This window comes from Periophthalmus magnuspinnatus, chromosome 11 (assembly GCF_009829125.3).
Source record: "Periophthalmus magnuspinnatus isolate fPerMag1 chromosome 11, fPerMag1.2.pri, whole genome shotgun sequence".
NCBI lineage: Eukaryota > Metazoa > Chordata > Actinopteri > Gobiiformes > Gobiidae > Periophthalmus > Periophthalmus magnuspinnatus.
The window spans coordinates 7602266-7626854 of NC_047136.2; the positions used below are offsets into that span (position 1 = coordinate 7602266).

Below are 24589 nucleotides of genomic sequence, written 5' to 3' on the forward strand. Positions count from 1 at the left end.
TGAAAGTATTTTTATTATTGTCTGAGACCTGATGAAAAGTCTGAGGGGTTTATTTTTTAACACGTTCAGCAATCAAAAATATACAAATAAAAACTATACAAAATACTTTTACTTTTTACTTTTACTAGTAAATTTTTAAATGAGCACTTTAATACTTTTACTCTAGTAGATTTTCTTCATGTGATGCTTTTACTTGAGTATTTTTTAGCTTCGGTATCTGTACTTTTATTTATGTAACAAAATTGAGTACTTCTTCCATCACAGCTCTACAAAAATCAGATCTAATCACTGGGTTATTTTATTGTTCCTGTTATCAGATTTTTACTGACCATATAAATGCACTCATTGTTCTTCCTTGAATCCAGTTTTCATATCAAAACTCCTTCATTTTTATGCTTTGCTTTTGAGAAACTATGATAATGCTTATAATATTTTTGGTCAATTGGTTGAGACATTTCAATACATTCTGATCTGTGAGACGATGTTTCACTGTTTTACTGCTGCAGTTACACCAATCAAGGCAGTGGAAGTTAAGTCTAAATTTAGCTTTTTTTAATTAGAGGATTTGCATTTGGGTAATGTAGGTTAGTGAGGGCACCAGAGACATTTTCTCACACTTTTGAATCAGACAAGACATTTCTGATCATAATAAGAATGCAACACTGTACCTCTACATATTTCAAAGGAACAGAATAGGAACTGTTCTCTCGTGCTCCTTCATTGTGAGACTTTGGATGGTTACTCCGCCAGTATTATGCTTACATTAAGACACACTATGGCACCAAACACATATGACTTTCCATATTAAAGTGAGGGGTTGTGTATGACTCTGGCACAGTAGAGAAGAGGGTAGATTAGAGCTAATACTTTTCATCTGGAAGGGAAGACAAATGAGCCGGTGTGGATGGCTGACATAGAGATTCGTGAAGTTATTAATATTACATTTGATGAAAAGTGCAATAGTGAAAGACAATGCTATTCATCCTTATGTAAGTCATTCGATACATTTTAACGCAACGTGAAGTGACAGATATTAAAAATGAGTCTATTTAGCAGCACCAGATGGTGAGCTTAATATGAAAACATTTATTCCCAAAATGTCAGCCCAGCATGAGGCAAAACACACAATTGCTGTTATGTATCAAATTTAAGAAGTATTTTCAATTCTGTACAAGGTATATTTAGACATGGTAAAGAGAAAAAAGAAAGATGTATTAGACCTCTGTCAAGGTGCTGATCCTGTCTCGAAACAATATTTGAATAGTCTTATGCTGTCAGATCTCTCACCTGATGTCCTATGCAATGGCAAACCTTTGGACACATTAGGATAATGCTATAGGACTGGACTTAAAAGTATATATATATATATATATATATATATATATATATATATATATATATATATATATATATATATATATATATATATATATATATATATATATATATATATATATATATATATATATATATATATATTAGTTACTGCTAACTGCACATCTGCTATAATACCAGTTGCTTTATTTCTATATCACCAGTTACTTACACTTTCATTGCTCATCCTCTGTTAATGATAAAATAATGGTAGTTCAAATTAGTAGGTAGCATTGTCCCACTTATATGTCAGGGTTTTAAAATACCTCTTCATCTGTAATGCAAAGAAGACATGACTAATATGTATCCATGCTGCACAGTAACACCTCTCATAGATGATTTTAGAGGAATAATAGTCTGGGCAAACAGAACTGATCTTATTATTGAAACAGTGAGTCACTGTGTGATGCTGTAACTCACTTAAAACATTCATTCACACCCTGACCTATCCTTCGGAGTGCACATCTGCTGTTTGTAAAGAAGAAATAGCCTAATAAGTTGAATATTATTTTAGGCCCAATTTCAGCACTAGCTCTATGCTGTTTTTTTGTTTTTCATATAATGTGTAGAGTGGTTGAGTCATTTGGTTATTAATACTTGTGAGTAATAAATAATTTTATTTTGAATGTAAGTCAAATAATTTCTTCCATTCTTCCATTTAGAAAATAATTTGGTTACTACTGCCCCCTGGCGAAATCTGCGAGTAATGAATGCGGAAATGACGCACTTCTATTTCCACCAATCACCTGCCGCGTCTCAATATTCGAACGTCAACCGACTGAGAGGCGGATGAGCTCCGACTAAATACAGGCTCTGTTTTGGTCCTTAAAAAGCCTCAGAGACGTATTTCCCCCTACGGATTTAATATATCTACCATCGCATTTGTAACAAGGCAAGTGAGTGGCATTAGTAATTCAGTAGTAAGTCTATAAACGGTTATATTTGGGGTTCGTTATAAATGTGCAGTTCCCAGCATGTTAATAATCATGCTAGTCTTAGCATGTCGAGTTGGCTGTTAAGAGAATACGTTGGTTATATTTGATTTATGTCTGTCACAGATTTTGAGACATGGCAAAAGAACGGGTGAAGAAAAAGTCGTTCCAGGAAAGTCTGGAAGAAATAAAAGAGAAAATGAAGGAGAAGAGGACCAAGCGCTTAGCCAGCGTCTCGGCCCCAAACCGAGGACGATCACGAATGACAACTAAATGCAACGGTGAGGCCAAACACAGCATCTTTATGCCTATACACGAAAACATGTCCATGTATGGTTTGAAAGTACTACTGCAGAATTGCAGAACTTGACATGAATGCTTTTCCATAGGTACCAGCTCCACAAACACAATTTTAATGGGAGTCCAACAGAACAACAAAGCGCTGGCGGTGGCGTTGGAGGCTGAGAAAGAGAAAGTGAGGCAGGCCAATGCTGTAATTCTGCAGCTGAAGAGGGAACAACAGGCTCTGTTTCTTCACCTGCTTCTGCTCAAGAAAAAACTCAAAGATCAGGAAGCTCTGTCTGCAAACTTCTTAGGGGTACTGTATAAATCAAAGATTAACTGTGATTGTTTGTCAAATTAATTCATTAGGTCACTCCACTGTTTTTTGTTCTTCATAGAACTCTTCAAACAACATTGTCTCAATCACAACAGAATCACAAAGGTGACTTCTTAAGATCCAATTTTTAATTGCAGTTAACTCTCTTCATAAACTGTTTTTGTGACAATCTGTATGTTGACTCCTTTAACTAACAGGAAGAAACCTAATCATAATGATAAGAGTGTTGTTGAGACTCCTCCACAAAGAGGTTCCCCTTTGTGCACAGGTACAGATGTTTGCAATGTTTTACTCTTGCTTTAAAAAAACAAAAACGTTTTAACATACATTATTTTTATCATCTCTGAAAAAACAAGAAGGTAAACCAGCCAAACTGCCATCGACTGTGGGTGTCAGACGTCGTCAGACAGACAGGAGCAGGAGACGTTCTGACCGTGTGCAGGAGCACAAAATGATGAGACAGGACTCTGGGGCTTGTTTAGAAACTCTAACAGCCAGTCCAATTTGCAATGATGATGCAAACCAAAAACACACACATCAGTCTGAAGAGCCAGTGATGGAGGAGCCACATGAAGACTTTCAGCACTCAACACCTGAACCTGCTCCAGCCAAAAACGCCAAGCAACCACAACCTGCCAGGAAAATGCAGACCAGAACCAAAGCAGAGGTGATTCAGAAGAAACCGGATCAGGGGCGTAAAGTGGACCGAGGTCCTTTGAAGAAACCGTGGGAAAATCCCAAACAAAGAGCCCGTTCCAAGAGTCGGGATCGCTCTGCCACACGCTCCAAAACTGCACCTGCACCACAAAACAAGCTCAATACTTCACTGGGATTTAATGACACATTTGATTTTGACTGTGAAGAAGCTGTCCATGTTACCCCCTTTAAAGCGAAAGCAGAGGACGAAGAGCCAGAAACAGCTGTTTGTAAAGAACCAGCCAAAGAGTCACCTGTTGGGTCCAGAGGGAAGGACTCACTCTCACCTTCTTCTGAATCTGAGGACAGTCTGTATGTCCCACAGAAAAAAAGGAAAAAACAAGCTTCCCCTGAATACACCAAGGCTATGAACACACGCAGAGGCAGACGGTCAAAGAGAGTTAGCATAAAAAATGAAAATATTCCACCACATAAGTTTAATGGTGAGAACTGGTTTGCTCTTAACCAACATTTTGTACAGCAGTTAGGGTAACAATTCTCAATGCTTTACTTTTGTAGTTTACAGAGATGAGGACTTCAGCCCTAAGGTTGAGAGGTGTAATAAAGAAGAAACCCCAGAGTGGAAGTCTCCTAAGCAAGAAAGAATTTATGAAGAAAATCAAACTGGTAAATTGGATTAGATTATTATATTATTATTATTCTATAAAAATATACACGCAATTACAAACACTACATGCACAAAGCTTCACATGGTTCCACTTTTTCTTTACTCTAGATTCCCAAGAAGCGAACATTGAGGAGCACTGCCTGCCCCCAGTCAGTCCCTTGGTCGAAGCTGAAATTAAGAGAATTGATAACGTGCTCTCCAATTTTGGAGAGTCTTCGAGTGATATCTCTCCACTCCTCACCGCCCAGACGCCACAGAGAGCGAAGTCATGCAAGAAACGTGAGTCCCTTTTAAATCTTTCGGTTCTTCTTGTTTTCTAAGTCATCCACTGCTCTGCATGCTGTTCACTTTCTGATTCACTTTTGTATAACTGTACTACACATATTCTTCACATTTTCACAGGTGGGCTTGTTGTGAGGCCTGCGGGGCGGGGCTTGAGTCTTTGTGATGTGACCAATCTGTCCCCTGCAGCCTATCGGAAGTTCCAGCGTGGGGGGTCCCGCCTCTCAGATGTCCGCTGCTCCACTCCAGCTCAGAGCTTAGGCCGCAAACGTCGCTGCACCATGACCGTGGACTACAAGGAGCCATCCATCAGCGCGTGAGTCTAGCTTTTGTACTACTATTGTTTCAACAATCATCAAAATCTCACCAACACGTGTCAATCTTTTCAGGAAACTTAGACGAGGAGACAAGTTCACAGATATAGAGTTCCTACATTCACCTATCTTTAAGCAGAAGTCTGGAAGAAGGTCCATTCAAAAATCAAGAAGCTCCATGAAAATGCAGCTGCCTTTTGAAAAATATAATGAGTCATTTGTTGGCTGTCGATGAAGGCAACTACTACCTCTATGAACTGTAGTTATAGCATCACCTGTTTTAATGTTTTTAATATTTTAATTTCAATCTCTAATGTGACAACTCTTATGACGTGTATCATTACATTTGATGGTGTGCATTTGTCATTGTTTTTCAATGCTGTTATTATGAGATCTTGTTGGTCAGAGAGAACATGTAATATGCAGTTTTGATTTTAATAAATGAGTGGTTTTAGGTGTATTGATGATTTACTATTGGATATATAATTTGAGTAATATATTCTCATTCATTTGATTCTATAAAAAGGGCACACATAGCTGCACTTGTGTTTTATTCAGTCTACAAAATAGGCTAACACTATGCCAGTAAAACCAGTTGTACAAAGATGAAATAGTTTTCCCCGACAAAAACATTCTAAATGTCTTTCAAAAGTACAAACAGATTTTGTCCTTATTATAAAACAGCAAAACATTGTATTGCACAATGTATAAAGTTATCAATCTCCTTCTGCAGAACAAAATACAGAAAAATAAATTAAGAGCTGGTCTTAAGCATAGTTAAATTACAGCACATAAATAATAAACTCTAGTTTATTAAATTAGCATTTAGTCAATAGTGATTAGTTTGAATAACAAATTTAGCTAAAAAAAGATTTGCGTTAACTAATACTTGAAAAAATAAAAGTGCTTTAATATGCAAACTGCCCCATGCTATTTACTGAGAAGAGTAACTTTAAAATCTGAAACTAAAAATATATTATATACAGCTTTCAAATATACAAGGGAATATTCTTTTCTGTCAATAAAATCTGTACAAATTTAAAATATGTATCTCTTCTTTTTGGCAGGATGAACTCACCATACACAAACATGGTCTTTTTGCCACTTGTACATACATAAACAGGACGTCCCAGCCAGGCCAGGTGTGTTTGAACACAGAGACAGTTCTAGATGGGCATGACATGTATCCTGAGTCAACTGAGACTTCTATAAAGGGCTGGAGGCTGAACTACTTGAGCAAATGATTATTACCAGTGTTTCCAATACTGTAAAAATGAGTTTGATATGAAACTAGAAACATCTTCATTGACATCTACAGTCTGCTGGTCATCTGGGAGGCCTTATCTTGTGGCCAGTTTAAACAGTTATTCAACTCCTTCAACCTCCTAAGACTTTTTCAAGCTTATGTCCCATTGTAAAACATGCTACTTCTCAATGAGTCCTGCCTCTTTGATCTTAGTGTAGAAGAATTTCTCCAGTAAGTTGGCACACTTGTAGTACTCGCTCTCTGGGGGGTTGTACTCTCGACAGTTGGTGAAGATCCGCTGCATGTCTGCCATGAACAACTTGCGTGTAGTGTAGTATCTGCTTTTAAGGCGCTCGCTCATCGTTTTGAGATCTGTGAGAAGAGGTGAGTACAGGTCAGGCTCACCAGGCATCGCAACATTCTGAACCGCCAGAAAAAGCCTACTTGAGGTTTGAATTATCACTTTGCACATGTTCTGAACTGGTTTATAGCTAATATCTCTGTAATTATGTTCAATGTCATCTCTGTCTCGCTAAACTATGGTGTTTTTTAAGTAACTGGAAATTTGAAAACACACAGTAGGACACGATTGCCGGGTTTACATATTTCTTGGGGACCGATTCTAACCTGAACCGCAGTTACTACTTACTTAACCTAAACTGTAACTTTATTTAACCTCATAGAATTTTTGTCCCCATAAGACAAGCAGGTCCCCATGAATTGAGCATGTGTAAAGATTTTAGCTCCCACAGTGTGACAAATAGCCACACACCCTTGTCTCACATTTACTCATACACGCTGCCATAATTATAACTGATCATCTCTTCCTGGGTGTGTATGCAAATGTTTGTCGAATCTTAAAATTAACTTCATAATAGGATCTCTTTTTTTCAGGGCAAAGGCTTTGAGACTTTAGGACATACCCATGGGAAAGCGTATGACTTGGTAGTACCCCGGCGCTTCCGTTTTCTTCACAGGCTCCATAAAAGGCCAGGCATTTTGGTGACTCTGGGGAAGTAAAATAAACATGTAAAGCGTGACGGTATATACTAATGAATGAACAGTCTCGTGTAATATCAGACCTTTACATGCTGGAGGATGGTCTTTAGTGTGCTGTACAGTTGATCCGGGTCCTTCAGTTCCTTCCTAAGTCAAACAAGAACATTTGTAAATCTTGTCTCTAGAGTTGCTTAACAAATGGATTAGAATAAAAGTAAAACTAACCCTTTTCCAAGTGGCTTCCATCCAGTGTCACCTGTTCAACAAAATCAAAATATAAAACCTACATTTCTTCTTCTATTTTCTGGAAAAAAACTGAATTTTAAATAATGACTCTTACGTATGCCAGGAATGCTTTCAATGGGAATCTGTCGTACTCCTTCCTTAAAACAGGAAAGTCCTGGGTAAACTTTTCTGATCTGGGCCTGTTTCCTTTCAATCAGCTTCTTGATTATCTGAAGACGGAGAATAATTAGACAGTGGTATTTATATGTATATTGTTAAAAGAAAGTCGTACCTCTTTTTGCTTTTTGATTATGACAGAGAACTCGGTGTAAGGGATGCTGGGGTTCAGCTCACAGCCCATTAATGTGGCGCCCTCATAGTCTTTGATATAGCCCACGTATTTGGTCTTAGGGACTTTTATGTCTTTTGAGAAACCCTGAAGAAACAAAAAAGAGAGAGAGATAGAAAAAGGAAGGAAAAAAATGATGCTAATGTAATAGCATGTATCAGAGAGGAAATACCTGGCCCTGTAAGTTAACTTTCTGCATGACACAAGTGACACAACTAACCACTTCCTCAAGCCAGCATAGCCCTCCTTTTATCTATCAAGAAGGCTAAGTGAGAAGTTCAGGAAATCAATGAATTCTAATATACCTGTTTTTTGAAATAGCCAATCGCGTATTCATCAGCATAGGTGAGGAAGTTGAGGATTTCGTGTTTGATGTGGTATTCTTTTAAATGGTTCATCAAATGGGTCCCATATCCCTAGAAGACAGACAGTAATCATTCATGGTGCCATTTCATTAAAATAACTGACACCTGAACCAGAAATCTCTTACTTTGACTTGTTCATTGGATGTGACGGCACAGAAGACGATTTCTGTAAAACCTTGTGAGGGAAACATCCGGAAGCAGATCCCACCAATGACCCGGCCATCTTTAATTAAGGACAGCGTCTTGTGCTTTCTGCTCAAACACAAATAAGAAAACAGTCATGAGGAGATAAAACTCCAGCTCATCTGAGAAAACCTGGGCTCCACTCACGGGTCAAAGACGAGCCGAGTGATGTACTCCTTGGGCATTCGAGGCAGCTGGTGGGAGAACACGTTCTGCAGACCCACCAGCCACATCAGGATCCTCTTGTTGGGTTTTTGGTTCAGTGAGTTCCCAATGACGTGGAACTCAATCACTCCCCGCCGCTCCTCCAGACGGGCCGCCTCATCTCGTGCCGAATGAGCAGACAGTAAAGTGGTCTACAGCAGATAATGCAGGTTTTAGCACTAAATCTGTTGACGGTACACAAAGTATCACCGATATTCTGAATTCTAAACAAGACTTTCTGTTCTTTTGCTACCTCAGGAACAGCAGCAGAGTCAGTGATGGTTGCCATGACTTCGTTGATTAGCTCCGTGGGGATGTCTCCCATCACTTTGGGTCGTTTGTTTTCCTCATGAATGAGTGGCTCTGAAGCTTTGCGTTTCACACCAACTGTGGAAAATAATACTAATAATAATGATTAAAAAAATAATAATATATAAAAAAATAACAAGATAATGCATAATGTGATTTTCTATCTTTACTATCTATATCTATATATCTCTATAACTATATATAAAATGCAAATTAATCGATGTTCATTAAATAGCATTTTATGTCTAATAGTTGTTTTCAAGCATAGAGAATAATGAAAGCTGGGGCTAATCATAGGGCTGCAACTAATAATTATTTTACTAATCAATTAATCTACCAATTATTCTTTTGATTCAATGCTTAGTTGTTTAGATTGGGAAAGATTTGAATATGAAGAATATGACCCAAACGAAGCTAAAGTGAATGAGTATAGACCAAATAAAAATTATTTGATAATTAATACAGTTGACAATTATCTCAATAATTGATCACTGATTAATAAACACACTGAATTCGTTTAATATAAAATAGACAAACACAAATGCAACATCCACTGCCAGTCAAAGGTTTGGACACACCATCTCATTCAATGTTTTTTAAATTTTTTTTTACTACTCTCAACATTTTAGATACATACGGAACACATCAAATATATTTAAATTCAATACAATCTGATTTGTCAAAAAATATTTAGTTGAGGGTGTGTGTGTACAGTTATGTTTTTTTTCTTTACCACATTATTCCATAAATCTTGCTTCTGTGTATGTAAAATGTATAAAGTAGTCAAAATAAAAAATAAAATAAAATAAAAAAAACATTGAATGAGATGTGTTCAAACGTTTGACTTGTAGTGTACACAAACACGCAACAATGCAACAGGCTTCAGAATACTGAGAGTTCACCATAAATAAATACCAGTTACAACTCTCTTTAAAAACACTGCATGGTTTGTGTTACTATGTTACCTTCATTACATTCTTTGAAATTAAAGGCTTAAGTTGATACCTGGGTTTGGCTCCAGAGCAGATGCTGGTTTTCTAGCAGGACTCACACTGCCCCCGGTGGACAGATCTACTGAGACGGGGCTGGTGCTGTAGTACAATGGTCTGGTGACTGGAGGAGCACTAATCACTATAAAAATACCAGATAAACAGGACATTACTATTACATAATTTTAGGGATTGCATCAAGTTTAAAAAAGGGTGTGTGTGTGTGTGTGTGTGTGTGTGTATGGTTGTGTTTCAGGTAAGCCTGTGTGTGTAGTACCTGTGTGGACTGGTATCTGCCCTCCTGAAGCTCCTGCCAGGAAGTCTTGGCTCCAGATTGGAGAGTTGTGACTGTACACCTCCTCCTCCAGCATTGACAAAAACCTGAAAACACACAGACAACTGATTTAGGACGACATTCATGCTGCTGACCTCAAATGTTGAAAAAAGGCTATGTTAAAGTAAGATCAACATTGAGATAAATCAAGATTGAGATCAATTCTGTCAAATGCCAATTTTCACAATACTTGTTGCTTTACTATGCCTGATCATACAGATGCAATGTTTATAGTCTTCGGTTAAAGAGGGACTAAAGATTAAATAAACTTTTTTGCTACTAAACTGTGTATGTGGTGTTTTAATAGTGGTGTCATTTTTGTTTGTAATTAAAGTTTAAACTATAGACTGTTTGAAAAACTGGACGTCACCCATAGCATTTGGCTCCAGTCAAATGAACCTCATCAAGGCTAACAGTTATAGCGCGAATTTGGAGACGACCAGAAAGCATAGCAACCAGAAAGCCAATCCGGAGCAAAGCTGGTAAAGGGAACACCCCTTCCCGCACCACTGGTTTAGCAGGGAGCAGGCAACACTGTCAATCAAACCTATTGCTAACGCTACCAGTAGTGACCTCGGGGAAAGAAGACACCTGATTTGTCTGTTATTAATGTTCATATCTTGATTCATGGACAAAATAGTGAAATAAAAACCTGAATCACACAGAGTGAATATTTTAAGACCAAACTAATCAGGCACGCCACAGCAGTTACAGAGGGAGGAGTGACAATTTTTCAATGTAATGTGATTTGAGGCCAGTGTCATGGAGTGTCAATGTATATATACAGTCTATAGTTAATTTGAAGTTGTAATCTAAAACTGTCTAAAATTGAATCGCTGCCGTCATTGGCCAAAAAATTTGAAGAAGCACCTGACTGCACCCGACCACCTGTTTCTTTTCCCCTTTAGTCCTCCAGACTCATTTACACATTTATTGGAGTAGTAATTGTAATTAAGTCATTTTGATTAGTTACACAGTCCTAGTGGGTGCCGCTGTTCTTACTTGGGGAAGTGTGTGAGAATAAGTGTGCGTTTTTCTGGTGGCAGCTTGTCTTTCTCCTGCCGCGCCTGCTCCAGTAGCTGCTTCCTCATCACAGTGAACACCGAGCGCAGTAGTGTCCGGCCGAAGATCTGCGTCGTCTCGTACCGGGGCAGACTGTCACAGAACTGAGGCACGTTGCAGTAGCATAGCCATCTGAGCAGACAAAGAGCAGTTATAACAGCGCAATTCCATATAAGGCTGTAACATGGTTTTGGAGCGTGGATGTACCTGGTGTAGTTTGCCTTGTATCCCGCTGCGTCATCGTTGGGAACCCTCTGTCGTCTCTGGGACGGGGTTTCCAGCTGCCAGTAGTTGATTTGATTCAGGAACATCTTGGCCAGCTCCATGATAGTCTGATGCTCCTTAGAAGGAAGATGGCTGAATTTGTATTGGACAAAATTGTTTACTCCCTACAACATGAGAGGGGAGGAGAGGTCAAAGGTTATCCTTCTCCATAGAGATGTAGCTTCTTTACTGTGTTTCTATTACCTGCTCTATACTTGGCCTTTCAAATGGAGGACTCTCCTGTGCTTCTAACATAGGCTTTCCCATCAACAGGATGGATTTTCTAAGCAACTGAAATATGTATATATAAAAATCATTCCACAGCATATGTGCAGCATATCACATTATTTACAGTAAAGGCAAAAACTTACTTTGAAAAGGGAAAAGTAGACCTGCTTAGTGTCAGCATCCTCTTCTTTGTGAACACATGTGTAAAGATATTCCACATCCATAACAATACCCAACAATCTGTTCATCTCCTCCTCAGAAACGTTTTCTAGATGAGTGACGTGGTCACCTAAGCACAAGAGATAACAGACCATAGTGAAACCCAAAGAGCACTCAACAGGCCTGTTTGTGTATCAGGGATGAAGCTGACATACCCAGGGTGTGCGAGCAGCTCCGGCAGGGCTCCTGGAGGTTGACAGTGCTGGACTGCTGATCAGTGCGAGGGGGAGTGGGGGGAGGATTCTGACTTTTCCAACCATTACACTTACAGGCTCCTTCAGCCTAAAATACAAAAGAGAGAAAGAAACAAGATAAATAAATACATTTGCACATTTTAAATAATTTGTGCACATTTGGTGATCACTGATTTGGGAGGTTGACTCTTTGTATTAACTTTTATCTGCGTGACACCAAATGACAGGAGGCTGTCACCGTCAGCTGAGGGCGCCTTCCTGCGCATGTGCCAAGAAGAACAACAAACCCCGCCCCTCACCGCAACTGTCACCATTGTGCAGTCCCCTGTCAAAACAAAGGGTCTGTGGCACATACCCTACAGACAGCCTCAGAAATGTGCTTGTGCCTGCACTCCCTGTGCACTGACACAGTGACAGGCACTAAAGCCCCACGGGGAGCTCGTAACGCCCTCTCTCTCACGCACAACTCTGCACAGTGCCAAAAACCCCAGAACAAGCAGCGGTTAGCCAATGTTTACGTCCACCAACCCCCCACCGCGACACGAACAGAAACATGTCAACAGGGACGGTCTGCAGCCAGCAGGCCCCCGCCCAAAAGAGTCGCGTAAATGCACAGTTATTAACTTGTTCGAGTAAAGCTTGTGTTTCCAAAATACAAAAATATAAGCGGCAATGGCTTCCATAGCTGTGCTTGCACTGTGAAGTCCTGCAGCTTAAGCCTCTCTCACAGCACACTTCTTTAAACAGAGTAGTAAAAATCACACTACAGGGACGTCAGTGCGTACTTTGCACGATGAATAAACTCCGAGTTTTTCCAGTTTCTTGGGCCGCGGCGATGAGCGGAGCTGCGCCTTCTTAACAGCGATACGAGCGGATCCTCCAGCGGCGCCGGGGCCCTCGGTGCTCCCTGTTCCCCCGGCCCCCGGAGCAGCCGGTGCTGAGCCCGCGGCCCCTATGGCCGGAGAGCCCTGCTGAAAGCCAGCACCGTCGGCCATAGTTTCCCCAGTCCAGACTGAGGGGCCGGCCCGGGTAGATCCGATTTGCAGCCCGCTCTAGTCCAACATTGGAGGATCAGACATGGCGCTCATGCTCATCCTTATTTTCAGTTTCTTGTTGTAGGCCCATTTTCGTCCACTAGGGGACTAAGTAGGACCACTGGAAATCACCAATGCAATTCAGACGAGGTCAAATACTATCAAAACCATTAGGAGCAAACTCTCAAGGTCAATGTGAAAAGCGCAGGTAATCTATTAGAACAAACTGTGAAGGCTAAATTACAAACACAAACTAAGTTTTCTTCTATAAATAATCTCTTATAAATAGCACACACATGCACAAAGACATATTTATATGGTTATAAGTAGACACATCTAATTCATAAGGTAAGTATCACCATATTATAAAAATCTTGAAAATTAAGGGTCCACAGACTCCACACAAAATAAAACATCTCTTTATAATGTGTTAATCAATTTATTTATGAATCATAGTTGTGCCTGCTGACAGTTGTTTTACGGTTTCTACAAGAGTCACAAAAATCAATGAACACCAGAGATCTTACAAGCAGTGTTCAGGTCCACAGGAGGGACGGAGTGCTGGGCACCAGAATACCACTAGAAAAAACTGTGAGATGCAAGAAAAAGATTGGGTTAAAAAAAACAAAACAAAACAAAAAAGGTTTTTTTTTTCCTTTTGACAAAAGTGTACAATACAGACAGCTAAATAAATGCTATGTAATTTTTGTTATATCACTACATACATTTATAATACAGACCACCACTTTTTAATTGAACCATGTGTGGAAAAAAGAAAAAGCAACAGAAATCAAATCTGTCTAGCCTTTTTCCAACCACTGTACATTTATTTTTTTTAAATTTGGACATTTTCCTAGCAAGCATTAGTTCTGTCACAGGTAAATCAAAAAGCAGAATACACTGCAAGACCCTATTTACAGTAGATTATTTATATATTTATATTTATTTATATATGTATATATATATATATACTTATATCACACTGGCTGTAAATATGACGAGATATATTCATGAGCATTGTTAGTGCAAGGCATGAGTAAGACAGATCTGTAAAGACACATGTGAACACATGTAAGCCTTTTGTGATGGTGCAAAAATATGTTATAAGAAAAGTACAGGAGAATGGGCCCTACAGATGAAAGATGCTGTAACAGACATTTATGCAGCGATAGTTAGGGTCAATGAGACGTGATAATGTGCAAACGTTTGGGTCATAAATGCTATTTAACAGCCAGAGCCAGTTAAAACACCTGGACAATTTGCCACTAAAGGTTTCTGCTACAGGACAGGACATTGAGCCTTTTGGATCAATGTATATTGCAACTCCCCAACTGCCACTAGTCTTCTCACCATGAAGCAATACACTGTTTTGTCCATCTGGAGTTTTAAGAGTGAACAGGGAATGGATTTGTAAAGAGACAGCTAGTTTCACCTCTGCACCTTGCCATGTGCCGGTAGAGTCCAGGGGGTTGCATTGGTCCAGAAGAGTGTCAGAGATAATAAATACTGTAAGGGATTGCACAATGCCACAACGAGGAAAAACTCTGTCCTTGGAGGGCTGTGGATGGTCAGAGTGAAAACAGGTCCTACTGAGGATCAGCATAGAAATTAAGGATTTAGATGAAATCTTAAGATTCTTCATATTTCAGTAAAAAAAAAAGTTAGTAAGTAAGTTTATAATATCAGCAGATATTAGCATATAATAACTGTCAAATAAAACAGTATAAGAATGCAGTAGTAAACAGTCATTTTCTCTAAAAAGACATATCTACACAGGGCAGATGTTGAAAAGCAGGGGGCCCAAATGTCTCTGTCCATGTACAGCTAAATAGAGTGGATGAAAGACTGGTGAAGTGACTCACCGTGTAGCAGCAAAATCAGAATGAAGCATAGGAGGCAGAGCCAGACATCAGGCTATGGGCTGACCTAGCAATTATATATTAGGGGTACTGAGCTTTTTTCCTCTTTTGAACATTAAAGAATTGGACATAAGACTAACAAGACTTTGAAATAGTAACTGCAGTGGCATTGGTGCATGGGCTGCATCAGTTACTGTTGTAAAGGTTGTTTGGAAAGGCATCCTTCATGTTAGTTACTGCAGCATGGAGCCTTGGCGGGCTGGGCAGCCTCTGTTAGGTCCACTCCCCGGTTACGGCCAGTGTTAGTTCCAGCAGCCTGAGGTTCGCTCTTCGGTAATCTCTTTGCTGCAAGTAAAAATAAAACAAATAAATAAAATGTAATCTTTGTCCCTGTCACATATACAGGAATTAGAAGCATTTCATTTAGGAGGCACCCACCAATAGCCATAAATATCTCATTCACATTCATAGATGTCTTGGCTGATGTCTCCATAAAAAGTAAGCTGTTGTCATCTGCGTATGACTGTGCATCCTGTCAGAATATATTTTGACATATTTATACATTTGTTATAACAATGATTGTCAAAAAAAAGAATTTATCTGACCTGGAAGTCCACAGCTCTTTTATTGGCCAGATCTGCCTTGTTGCCCGACAATGCAATGACAATATTAGGACTAGCTTGTCTTTGTAGCTCTTTTACCCAATTCTTTGCTCGAGCAAATGATTCCTGAGGATTAAAATGCATTATTTGTATATTTTGTAGAAACTTAAAGTAGCTTTACATTTTGATGCATTATTCAGTCACTCCTCGCACTTAACTAGGGCTCACTGAGAGAAGTATGACTACTCATCTGCCCTCTAACCACCATTTCCTCAATAACATTCATTAAATGCTAACAGTAAGGCTAGAATAGTCACACTGACGTTATCAGACAAAAAACTCTATTGATTAAGGTACAGAGGAATACTTATGTTGTTTGCTACATTTGGACAAAAAATAGAGAAAGAAAGAGATTAAAGATGGATTAGTGCAACGCAGTATGAGCACACCTCATTTGTGATGTCATAGACGACTATGGCTGCTTGTGCACCTCTGTAATACATAGGCGCCAAACTGTGGTAACGTTCTTGACCTGCAGTATCCCAAATTTCAAACTTCACAGTTGTGTCATCTAGACATACTGTCTGGGTGAGAAAGGCAGCTACAGAATAAAGAACAGTATTTAGTTTCATAAAGAACATTGTTAATCCTTCAGTAGATGTAATTATATTTTGAGCGCTCACCTCCTATTGTGCTCTCTTGGAATTCATGAAACTGTCCCTTGACAAAGCGCAGCACCAGGCTCGACTTTCCGACGGCTGACTCACCCAGAAGCACCAGCTTAAACTGACAGATTTTGTTCCCTGCATTTGGTCCGTTAGGTCTTGTCGCTCCTCCTCGATTGGCCATGACCTTCACAGATCACCTGGAATCCTCAAACTTCACTTTTCAGACTGCATGAATTTGTCAAAAACAAAACAAAAAACAGACAAAAATAAGATAATTAATTTACTTCTTTTCACATTAAACTCTGCAACACTGAATTGGAAGATGAGTATCTTAGTAAACATTATGTTTTCCAACCAGACAGCAATATATCCAAATACATATAGACAACATTACATGTTGGTACTTGCACAGCATACTTGCATTGCATTCTAACTAAGGATTCTATTTAGGTCTAATTGGAAACAGCAGATGACTGTTGTTATTACACAGTACCACGTTGTGCCCCACGATACTCAAGATTCTTGGAGACATTCTCAAGAAATTTGGGCAGAAGATGTGATGATTAAGAGGTATTGTTAGATGAGGGAACACCGAAGGACGAATTTGTGACACGAGCCTCAAACACTGGACTAAATCTCAGTTGCCAATGAATGCAAGTGAACTGAGAATATGTTTTGGTTTTAGTGACAGGACGCCATTTTCCAGTGTTTTGTTGTCCTAACCATAAGCTTATGATACAACTCTAGAGATGAGCGAAGACCGCCCATCTCATGATTGGCAATCCCCTAGAGTCGAGAATCCAACACCAAACGAAATTCTTAAGTATTGTGTTGTTTTCTAAGGCTCATGGAAGAGATGAGATGCTTGTCCTCCCCTCACTAACCTGATTGCACACTTTAATCATCACACATGACTGACATGATTTGATATAGTTACCCCAACCGCAAGGACACCTAGCAACCTGACAAAGAAAAAGCAACACACATTTCTTCCCTTAACATCCTTAATACACAATGCACAACTAGCCCAAAGCCAGCTAGCCGCTAACCTCTTCCGAAACTGACTGGTCGAGGCGTTAGCTTTAGCGCTGAAGCAGCTAGCCTTACGATTGGTGTCAAGTGCGCTACCTGGGAGCCAGACGACGTCCACAACTTCTACCACTGCCGCTGTATTTTATATACAGACAAGCCAGAGTATTTTGACGCCACAGTGTTGGAAAAGTCAGAAAATGATCTCAACAATCCCGTCACGTCTTCTCCTTTCTTTCTTGTCGCAACTTCCCTTTAGAACCAAAACACAAGAACTTCCGCTCTCTGTGCCACGTCACACGGCGTCTGGCCGTAGATCTGTGCGTCTCCGCGGGTCCTGTCTGCGTGGGGTATAGAGGCTAATGTATCTATGTACTGAGGGCATGGAAGTATAATGAAATCATATTATAGATCCATGTGTGAGGGTACTGAACTGAGATGGCTGCCTCATCTGCAGACATTATGGCTTTACATTTAGCCTACGTATTTGACATACTTCTTAAGTTAATTTTAGTTACAGTACATCTTATTAACCAATATATTTAAATGTTTTAGTGTGACGGAGGATAACAAAGTTAAATTCAGCTCGATAATTTCAATTTGAAGAATATATTTTACTTAAAATAAGTACGCTATACTGCCACCTCTTGTCATTGCCAGCAGGTGGCAGTGTAGCATATAGACTTTGAACTTGCACTCAAAGTGAAAAGAAAAAGTGTTGTTTCCGCTGAGTATTTCCGGATGTGATCATCGTTACACGTTTTTATTGAAAATGGAAGTTTTATCCATCGTGGGATGTATTATACAGTGAACATTTACTCTTTGCACCAGTCGTGATTGTCAGTCAAAGTGGTATTTGTAAGCAGCGGTAATAGTCATGGCGGAGGGCAGTGTGGATTCTCCAGGGGAGCTGATAGCAAAACAACATCGCAAGGAAAAGAAAGAATTACAAGGTTGGCCACATCCTTTATTGCATAAGCATCTTCACATACATGGAGTATGTGAAGATGCTTATGCACCAGTGATTGATGATCTAGACATGTTCGATTAATTTGTTCAAGAATAGAAATATGTTATATTTGTGTTATATTTGTGTAAGCTCTGTTTGCTACTATTTACTAAACTGCAGCCATCTTGCCTATCAGCAAAAATACAAAGCATAAAAAATGCCGTCCCTAAAAATGACAAGAAACGGAGAAAACAGATGACTGAAGAGATTGCAAAGTTGGAAGCTGATCTGAACCAGAAACAGGAAGAAGAGCTCAAGCAACTCAAGTCTCCTGACATAAAAGTAATTATTCTGACTCTGACATATCCCTATTTTAAACGTTTTGTGAACTAAGAAAACAACTTTTGATTAGGTGGAACAGATTACTAATGAAGTTGAGACATTGACAGTGGACAGTGAACAACAAGAAGAATCCAAACAACATCGCGTAACCAAGGCCCAGAAGAGACGGGTGGGTTTTTTTCTTATAACTGGCTATGAAACTGTGGATGTGGTGCAAAATTTTAAATACTATACATGTGGCTAAACGCAATCTTTTCAGGACAAGAAGGCTGCCCAAGAGAAGGAGAGAGAATGCAGAATAGCAGAAGCCGAGGTAGAGAACCTTTTGGGAGAGAGGCACCAGGAAGGCTTGAAGCTTTCACAGAAACTGGCTCAGCAACAGTTACAGATCAAAGAGATTTCCTCTGATGGTCACTGCATGTACCGAGCCATTGAAGATCAACTGGCACAGAAATCATTGGTATGTTTGAGCCAGTCACCTTTTAAAAAAACAATTTAATCATTGTTATTAAACTGTTAATTTATTGCTGCAGCCTGGGGGAGCCATGAATGTAAAGGAACTGCGATGTCGTACTGCTGAACACATGAGAAGCAACATGGATGACTTCTGGCCGTTCCTTACCAACCCCAACACTGGTGATTTGTTCACAACAGGTATTATGAGCATCTCTCACAAATCCTATCTCATACATGCATAATCCAGATCCCTGCAAAATTCTTAACCATTCTTAATCTACTGACTGCTGACTGAAAATTAACAATTTAATTCAAAAGTCTGCTGCACACATGTTATTCATCTTTCTTCTGCTCAGGATCTCTTTCACTGACAACCACAATAAAGACTCCCAACCTTCAATCCCAGACTCAATACCCACCTGTTAAAAATGGCTTTCTCTGACTTCATTGTCCCATCTGTACAGTGTTTTTTTTTTCAAATTCTCAGTACTTGATGTATTAGTATGTATGTAATAATGTTGTTTTTTTTTTTTTTTTTTTTAGAGGAATTTGAAAAATATTGCAGTGATGTGGAGCATACATCTGCTTGGGGAGGTCAGCTAGAGGTAATGATATAATTTTTATACTCGGGAGTCACCTTGTTTGGATAAATTGGATAATGTGTGTATATTTGCAGCTGCGGGCTCTGAGTCATATTCTTCAGTTACCAATAGAAGTTGTCCAGGCAGATTCTAAAACTATAAAAATTGGAGAAGAGTACAATGGCGAACCTATAACCCTTGTGTAAGTTATTTATTTGTATGTATTGATCTATGTATGTGAAGACTCAGCTTTATACTTAAGAAACATTTTTTATTTTATGGTTTATGGTAGCTTTATAATACATTTATCCTGAGATTTTGTATTTTTCGACTCACTGATTGATAGCAAGAGGATTATTCATTGTATTGTACTTTTCCAGCTACATGCGCCATGCTTATGGACTGGGCGAGCACTATAATTCTGTGGAGAAGCTTAAGGAACCTGTAGAGGACACCTGACATGTGTAATGTAACTGACCCAATTTCTCCAGCAAAAGACGGCCACTGAAAATCTAATTGTGTCTGGATTTTGGCCAGTTGGCACGTTGCAGAGAAGACACTGGTGCTGCTTCCAAACAGTGTTGTAATTTGTTAGTGAAAGCCCATATTGTTGGAAAAACACATTTCGCTAACATCATGAAGAAATACCTCCTTCACATTGACTCGGCTTTGCACCGAGACCCACAGTGCACTGAACTTTAAATTACTTGTACATCACTATCTAAAACCAGACATTAATGATGTGTCCATGATAAAAGTTGCTGTGTGATAGTAATTGTACTTAACTGCTTCACTGGAACCTGTAATTGATAATCACAGTAACATAAAAACTTACAATACTGAAGCGTTTCATTTTGTTCATGTAGTGTTAAGATCCACCGACGAGGCATTGTGACAGACCAAAACAAGCGGGAGACTTTCTAATGTCAGTGCAGTATAACCTAGCTGTTTCTGTCATTACTCTCCAGAATTATATTGAACCTGTAAAATGCTGTATGCTGCTCCTTTTTACCCACATAAAACAAATATTTGCAAATGTAAAGTTCTGAGTAATCCGAATATTTCTCACACAAACTGAAAAATGTAATGCAAGTAATCTGATTTTTTTCTGATCATGGTCCCCCACATTACTCACATGTGATTTAAATAATAAATACTGTTGGTGTGCACATATCTGCCACACATTAACAAAACGGGTTAATTATGCATTTCTTTTTATTTGTTACGGATGTTTACACAAATAACGAGGTCAATCAACTTTAACCAGTATCTGACAATTCACTCTTCCTGTCAATGGAGGGCGCTGTTGCATTACGGGAGTCACGAGGCGTCCGTTGTCATAGAAACGTGAGCGCGCCGTGCTGTGGTTTGTGATGGCCGAGTCTGTGTTCAGAGCCTGTCGTGTTAGGGCAACTTCTTTGAAAATGAGCTCCAGAAACCTAAAGGAGGTGCCCCCGGATGTGTGTATGTTGCCACATCTTTCTGTTTTGCTGCTGAATAATAACCACATCTGCACTTTGCCTGTGGAGTTGCTCCGTCTGCCACACGTGCGTGTCACTACCTGGAGCCTGGAGGATTGCCAAAATTGTCTATTTTGCATGTTTTACACGGCAACCAGGTTTGTGATTAAATATCTCTTATTTTGCTCCTCCTGTTAGCTGACTGAGCTGAATTTGGGAAATAATACCTTTAAGGAGATCCCTGCTGTTGTGAGCCATCTGGAGAGGCTGAAAAAACTCTATCTGTACAGCAACCACATCAGCACAGTGTCATCTGAGGTGATAGGTGAGTTCAACTGCAGGCGGCTGTAGCGCCACCTAGATACGTGTGCTTTTATAAGACAGGATGTTGTGTTTATAAATGCGTCATTATTCTTAAAGGTCCTTTGAAAAAACTCTGTGTGCTCAATTTAAACCACAACCACATTCAAAGGCTTCCGTCGGAAATCAAAAGGTGTGTATTATAGGTTATTATAGGCTCTATTTATTTGCAATGTTTAATCCTAGCCAAATAACAGTGTTCTTTGTCTTTGTTGTCTTCAGTCTAACAAAGCTCCATTGCCTCAGTCTGGCACACAATAAACTGGAAAACATCCCTGCAGAGCTGGGTCATCTCATTGAACTCACTGAGGTCAACTTCACAAACAACTGTTTGTCTACCCTACCACAAGAGATCTACCACTGTAAACTACTGACCAAGATGTATTTAGCCAGGAACCAACTCAGCAGCCTCCCTGAAGTAAGTGATGACACACTGCTTTGTTTGGCCTGTGTTTGTTTAGTTCATGTTCATTTTGTGGCTTTAAACCAGGGGATTCGAGCACTGACCAAACTGCAGGTCTTGGATGTCGCTGGAAATAAGTTGTCCATGTTCCCTGCAGAGGTACATACCGTTTTGTAACATCACATCATACACATAACATGACACTGTACTTTCTTTAGTTTCACCATCTGCGCCTAATGGAGCTCTACTGTGAAGAAAATAAGTTAGTTCGGTGCAACCCAATGCCCTCAGTGATGGGAAAGGAGATACTCTCTTTAAAGGTTGTGTTTGCAACTAACCATGCAAAATCAATCAATCGGTTACAAATGCCTTTTGTGGTCCACAGGAGTTGGTTGCCAGGTTTATTCTACATGAGGACAGAAATAAGTCCTCTCTGGTCCATAAGACACTTCCTTACTACCCAAACCTCATCACCCTGCTGGCCAAAGGCAGTTACTGCACACTGTGTCTGGAGCCCATCCTCTTTACATGGTTGGAGTGTGTGCATTTTGTCAACCTCCGGAAGGTTAGTATTAGGTTACCACTTTCACTTGCGTTTGTACTGGTGCTGCTGTGAAACTGTCTGCAGTAACAATGTATGAAGTTTGACCTTGTTGTGTTTCTGTTGTAGGTGATGAAGATGAAGAAGTCACTGACTGTTCCAGTGAGGGCCCTTCTCTGCTCCTACAAGTGCTTCAGCACTGCAGGGCACGCTTACTATGGTGTGGCTTCAACATGATGCACATTATACAAATATTAGAAGTTAGAACATATCTCATTTCATAATAACAGGGTCTTTTTATTCACTGTGGTAAAGTATTGAAGGTAAATATTACTTATGATTAATAAAATAAAAACACTAGGTGGCAGCAACTCAGCACATATGATAAACCAAAAAACATAAACTATTTATGTCCCCGGATACCAGGTAGACTTGTTCAAATTAAATATAGCTCTTCCTCATAACAATTATGATGCCAATTTATTCTTAATTACAAAAACATTGGACATTATGGCCAAGTTGTTTATGTTCTTTATTTGGTGTTTTGATTCTTAGATCCAATCAGAAAGCAGCCTCACATTTGTCTCTCACTTGAGTTGCCAGTTCCAGTGCTAAAAATCCAGTTGGTTTAATCCTGATGGCACTCTCTTTGATCTGAATCCTCCCTCTCAGCTAGTGCACTAGTGAGTGAATTCTGGAAAAAACTTAAAATTACAATATAAGTACAGGCTACATACCGTACCTTTTGCCGATATTATATTTGATACAAATATTGTTACATCAGCATCTGGACTTTCTGATACTAAAATCTGATGGGACTGTTATGAAGGTACATTGGCTCTATACCTGTCCCATGTGCTATCCTGTCTCCATCACCAGCTCCTCCTTATCTTCTGTTCAGCCTGTCACAGCTCAGAGAAGGAGAGGAGAGCGAGAACTTCATTTTGACCAAATTAATTTCCCGTCCATGCCTCTGGAGCTGGTTGAGATCTGCAGCGACCGCGGCTGCTGTGCGTGTCTACTGAGTCGAAGCCTCATGCATAATGCATCAGCTTTAATTGCAAACCCAGAAACTAATGACTTTGGACTGGTTAACAGCAGGGGAGCCATACATCTCCAGCAAACTGAATGAAAAATCAGCTCGGAGCAGAGAAAAAAAGCGGCCCGGTCCCTAATTGATGAATAATTGAAGCGGCGAGCTACAGGGCATAATTGTGACATTTTGTTTCAATCAATTTCCAAGTGGTGTGGGCGAAAGTGCACTTAAAGAGAAAGGCAATGACAATGAATGAGAAAGAGTGCGTTAGTGAGAGCAGCGCTGATGGAGATGGACGGTGGGTCTTCAGTCTTCACAATGACATTTGTGAGGCACAAGACCTCAGTCTATAGACCATGTCCTGCCTATATCACCATCAGTAACAAGATATTTATAGTCATGCTTTCAAATTTAAAGTTGTTGTTTTTTTCTTTTAAATAGAAGCAACATACAGATCTTCTCTCAATGTAATGGACATATTCATTAGAAAAATCACCAGTGTGGATTGACTTTATTATTGTGCATTACTGACATAAAAACAGCTCTATCTCTAAAATAAAATATGTTAGGGGATCTTGTCCGGTCAAAGGCCCTGTTCTTGCACTGTTCTGTAACAGTGACTTTAAGACATATTGCATAAACTTGTGTTCTTTCTGTGCTCAACTCAAAATCTCACAAACCTGTTCCTAAGCCTATAGAATATCAAGGCTCTTATAGTGTATTTCTAATCAAACCTGTAACTGCATCCGGGCTTGTGCTCACAGACTTTTTCATCTCACTAAACAGTCACTTATGATTTCCTTTCCACTGAACAATACAAAATCATCCTTAAAACCACGTTTGAATGACAGCCATTGAAATGAGGAGACAATGTCCTCAAAGGAGACAGGAGACACTTGATGAGGAGACACAGTCCTCACAGGAGACAGGAGACACATGATGAGGAGACAGTGTCCTCAAAGGAGACAGGAGACACATGATGCTCTGTGTGTAAAGGCGCTTGTATTCCTGACATGGCACACTTATGCTAATGAGCCATCTCTTGCTCTGATATAATTACTGTGAGCGGATATTGCCTTTGGTGGAAGTGAGCGTCTCGGACGGCAGTGGCTACCTCGTGGAGTGGAAAAGAGGACAAGGATGATAAGAAGCAAGTGCATAAATCCTCATTTAGCGTGCTCTGTGGTAAAGAGAGTGATGTTGGCAAATTTACTCCACATGATGTATAGGAGAGAGCCACCTTAGGTTCATTAC

The 24589-nt window shown here is 39.6% G+C and overlaps 5 protein-coding genes across 7 annotated transcripts; 3 read left to right on the forward strand and 2 right to left on the reverse strand.

Annotated features, from left to right (window-relative positions):
- The first annotated feature begins 2036 nt into the window (after window positions 1-2036).
- sgo1 (shugoshin 1) lies at window positions 2037-5304 on the forward strand. Of its 2 annotated transcripts, none has more exons than XM_033975774.2 (10): window positions 2037-2270; window positions 2433-2587; window positions 2696-2904; window positions 2987-3030; window positions 3123-3193; window positions 3282-4064; window positions 4141-4248; window positions 4358-4528; window positions 4652-4847; window positions 4921-5304. In XM_033975774.2, exons 2-10 carry the CDS (start codon window positions 2443-2445, stop codon window positions 5078-5080), a joined length of 1887 nt encoding a protein of 628 aa, XP_033831665.1. In that variant the 5' UTR covers window positions 2037-2270; window positions 2433-2442; the 3' UTR covers window positions 5081-5304. The 2 variants fall into 2 exon arrangements, with proteins under 2 accessions (XP_033831665.1, XP_055081243.1); XM_055225268.1 differs by having other exon boundaries at window positions 4721-4847.
- A 634-nt stretch (window positions 5305-5938) lies between these two features.
- On the reverse strand, window positions 5939-13132 carry kat2b (K(lysine) acetyltransferase 2B). Of its 2 annotated transcripts, none has more exons than XM_033975138.2 (18): window positions 12801-13132; window positions 11977-12103; window positions 11746-11891; window positions 11579-11665; window positions 11318-11499; window positions 11051-11242; window positions 9992-10095; window positions 9731-9856; window positions 8670-8803; window positions 8360-8568; window positions 8155-8281; window positions 7970-8080; window positions 7608-7751; window positions 7431-7545; window positions 7316-7346; window positions 7174-7237; window positions 7015-7099; window positions 5939-6463 (listed from the first exon to the last, which is right to left on the reverse strand). In XM_033975138.2, the coding sequence occupies exons 1-18, from the start codon at window positions 13008-13010 to the stop codon at window positions 6270-6272; spliced, it is 2388 nt and encodes a 795-aa protein (XP_033831029.1). In that variant the 5' UTR covers window positions 13011-13132; the 3' UTR covers window positions 5939-6269. The 2 variants fall into 2 exon arrangements, with proteins under 2 accessions (XP_033831029.1, XP_055081372.1); XM_055225397.1 differs by having other exon boundaries at window positions 8670-8818.
- A 742-nt stretch (window positions 13133-13874) lies between these two features.
- On the reverse strand, window positions 13875-17493 carry rab5aa (RAB5A, member RAS oncogene family, a). The gene is made up of 6 exons (XM_033974988.2): window positions 17307-17493; window positions 16194-16403; window positions 15960-16111; window positions 15514-15636; window positions 15347-15440; window positions 13875-15253 (listed from the first exon to the last, which is right to left on the reverse strand). The coding sequence occupies exons 2-6, from the start codon at window positions 16357-16359 to the stop codon at window positions 15138-15140; spliced, it is 651 nt and encodes a 216-aa protein (XP_033830879.1). The 5' UTR covers window positions 16360-16403; window positions 17307-17493; the 3' UTR covers window positions 13875-15137.
- A 443-nt stretch (window positions 17494-17936) lies between these two features.
- On the forward strand, window positions 17937-20377 carry otud6b (OTU deubiquitinase 6B). Its single transcript, XM_033974987.2, has 8 exons — window positions 17937-18160; window positions 18353-18498; window positions 18569-18667; window positions 18758-18958; window positions 19032-19152; window positions 19498-19559; window positions 19631-19737; window positions 19916-20377. Exons 1-8 carry the CDS (start codon window positions 18085-18087, stop codon window positions 19992-19994), a joined length of 891 nt encoding a protein of 296 aa, XP_033830878.1. The 5' UTR covers window positions 17937-18084; the 3' UTR covers window positions 19995-20377.
- A 531-nt stretch (window positions 20378-20908) lies between these two features.
- On the forward strand, window positions 20909-22536 carry lrrc69 (leucine rich repeat containing 69). The gene is made up of 8 exons (XM_033975775.1): window positions 20909-21082; window positions 21194-21320; window positions 21416-21488; window positions 21578-21773; window positions 21846-21917; window positions 21977-22078; window positions 22144-22323; window positions 22429-22536. The coding sequence occupies exons 1-8, from the start codon at window positions 20909-20911 to the stop codon at window positions 22534-22536; spliced, it is 1032 nt and encodes a 343-aa protein (XP_033831666.1).
- The last annotated feature ends 2053 nt before the right edge of the window (window positions 22537-24589 follow it).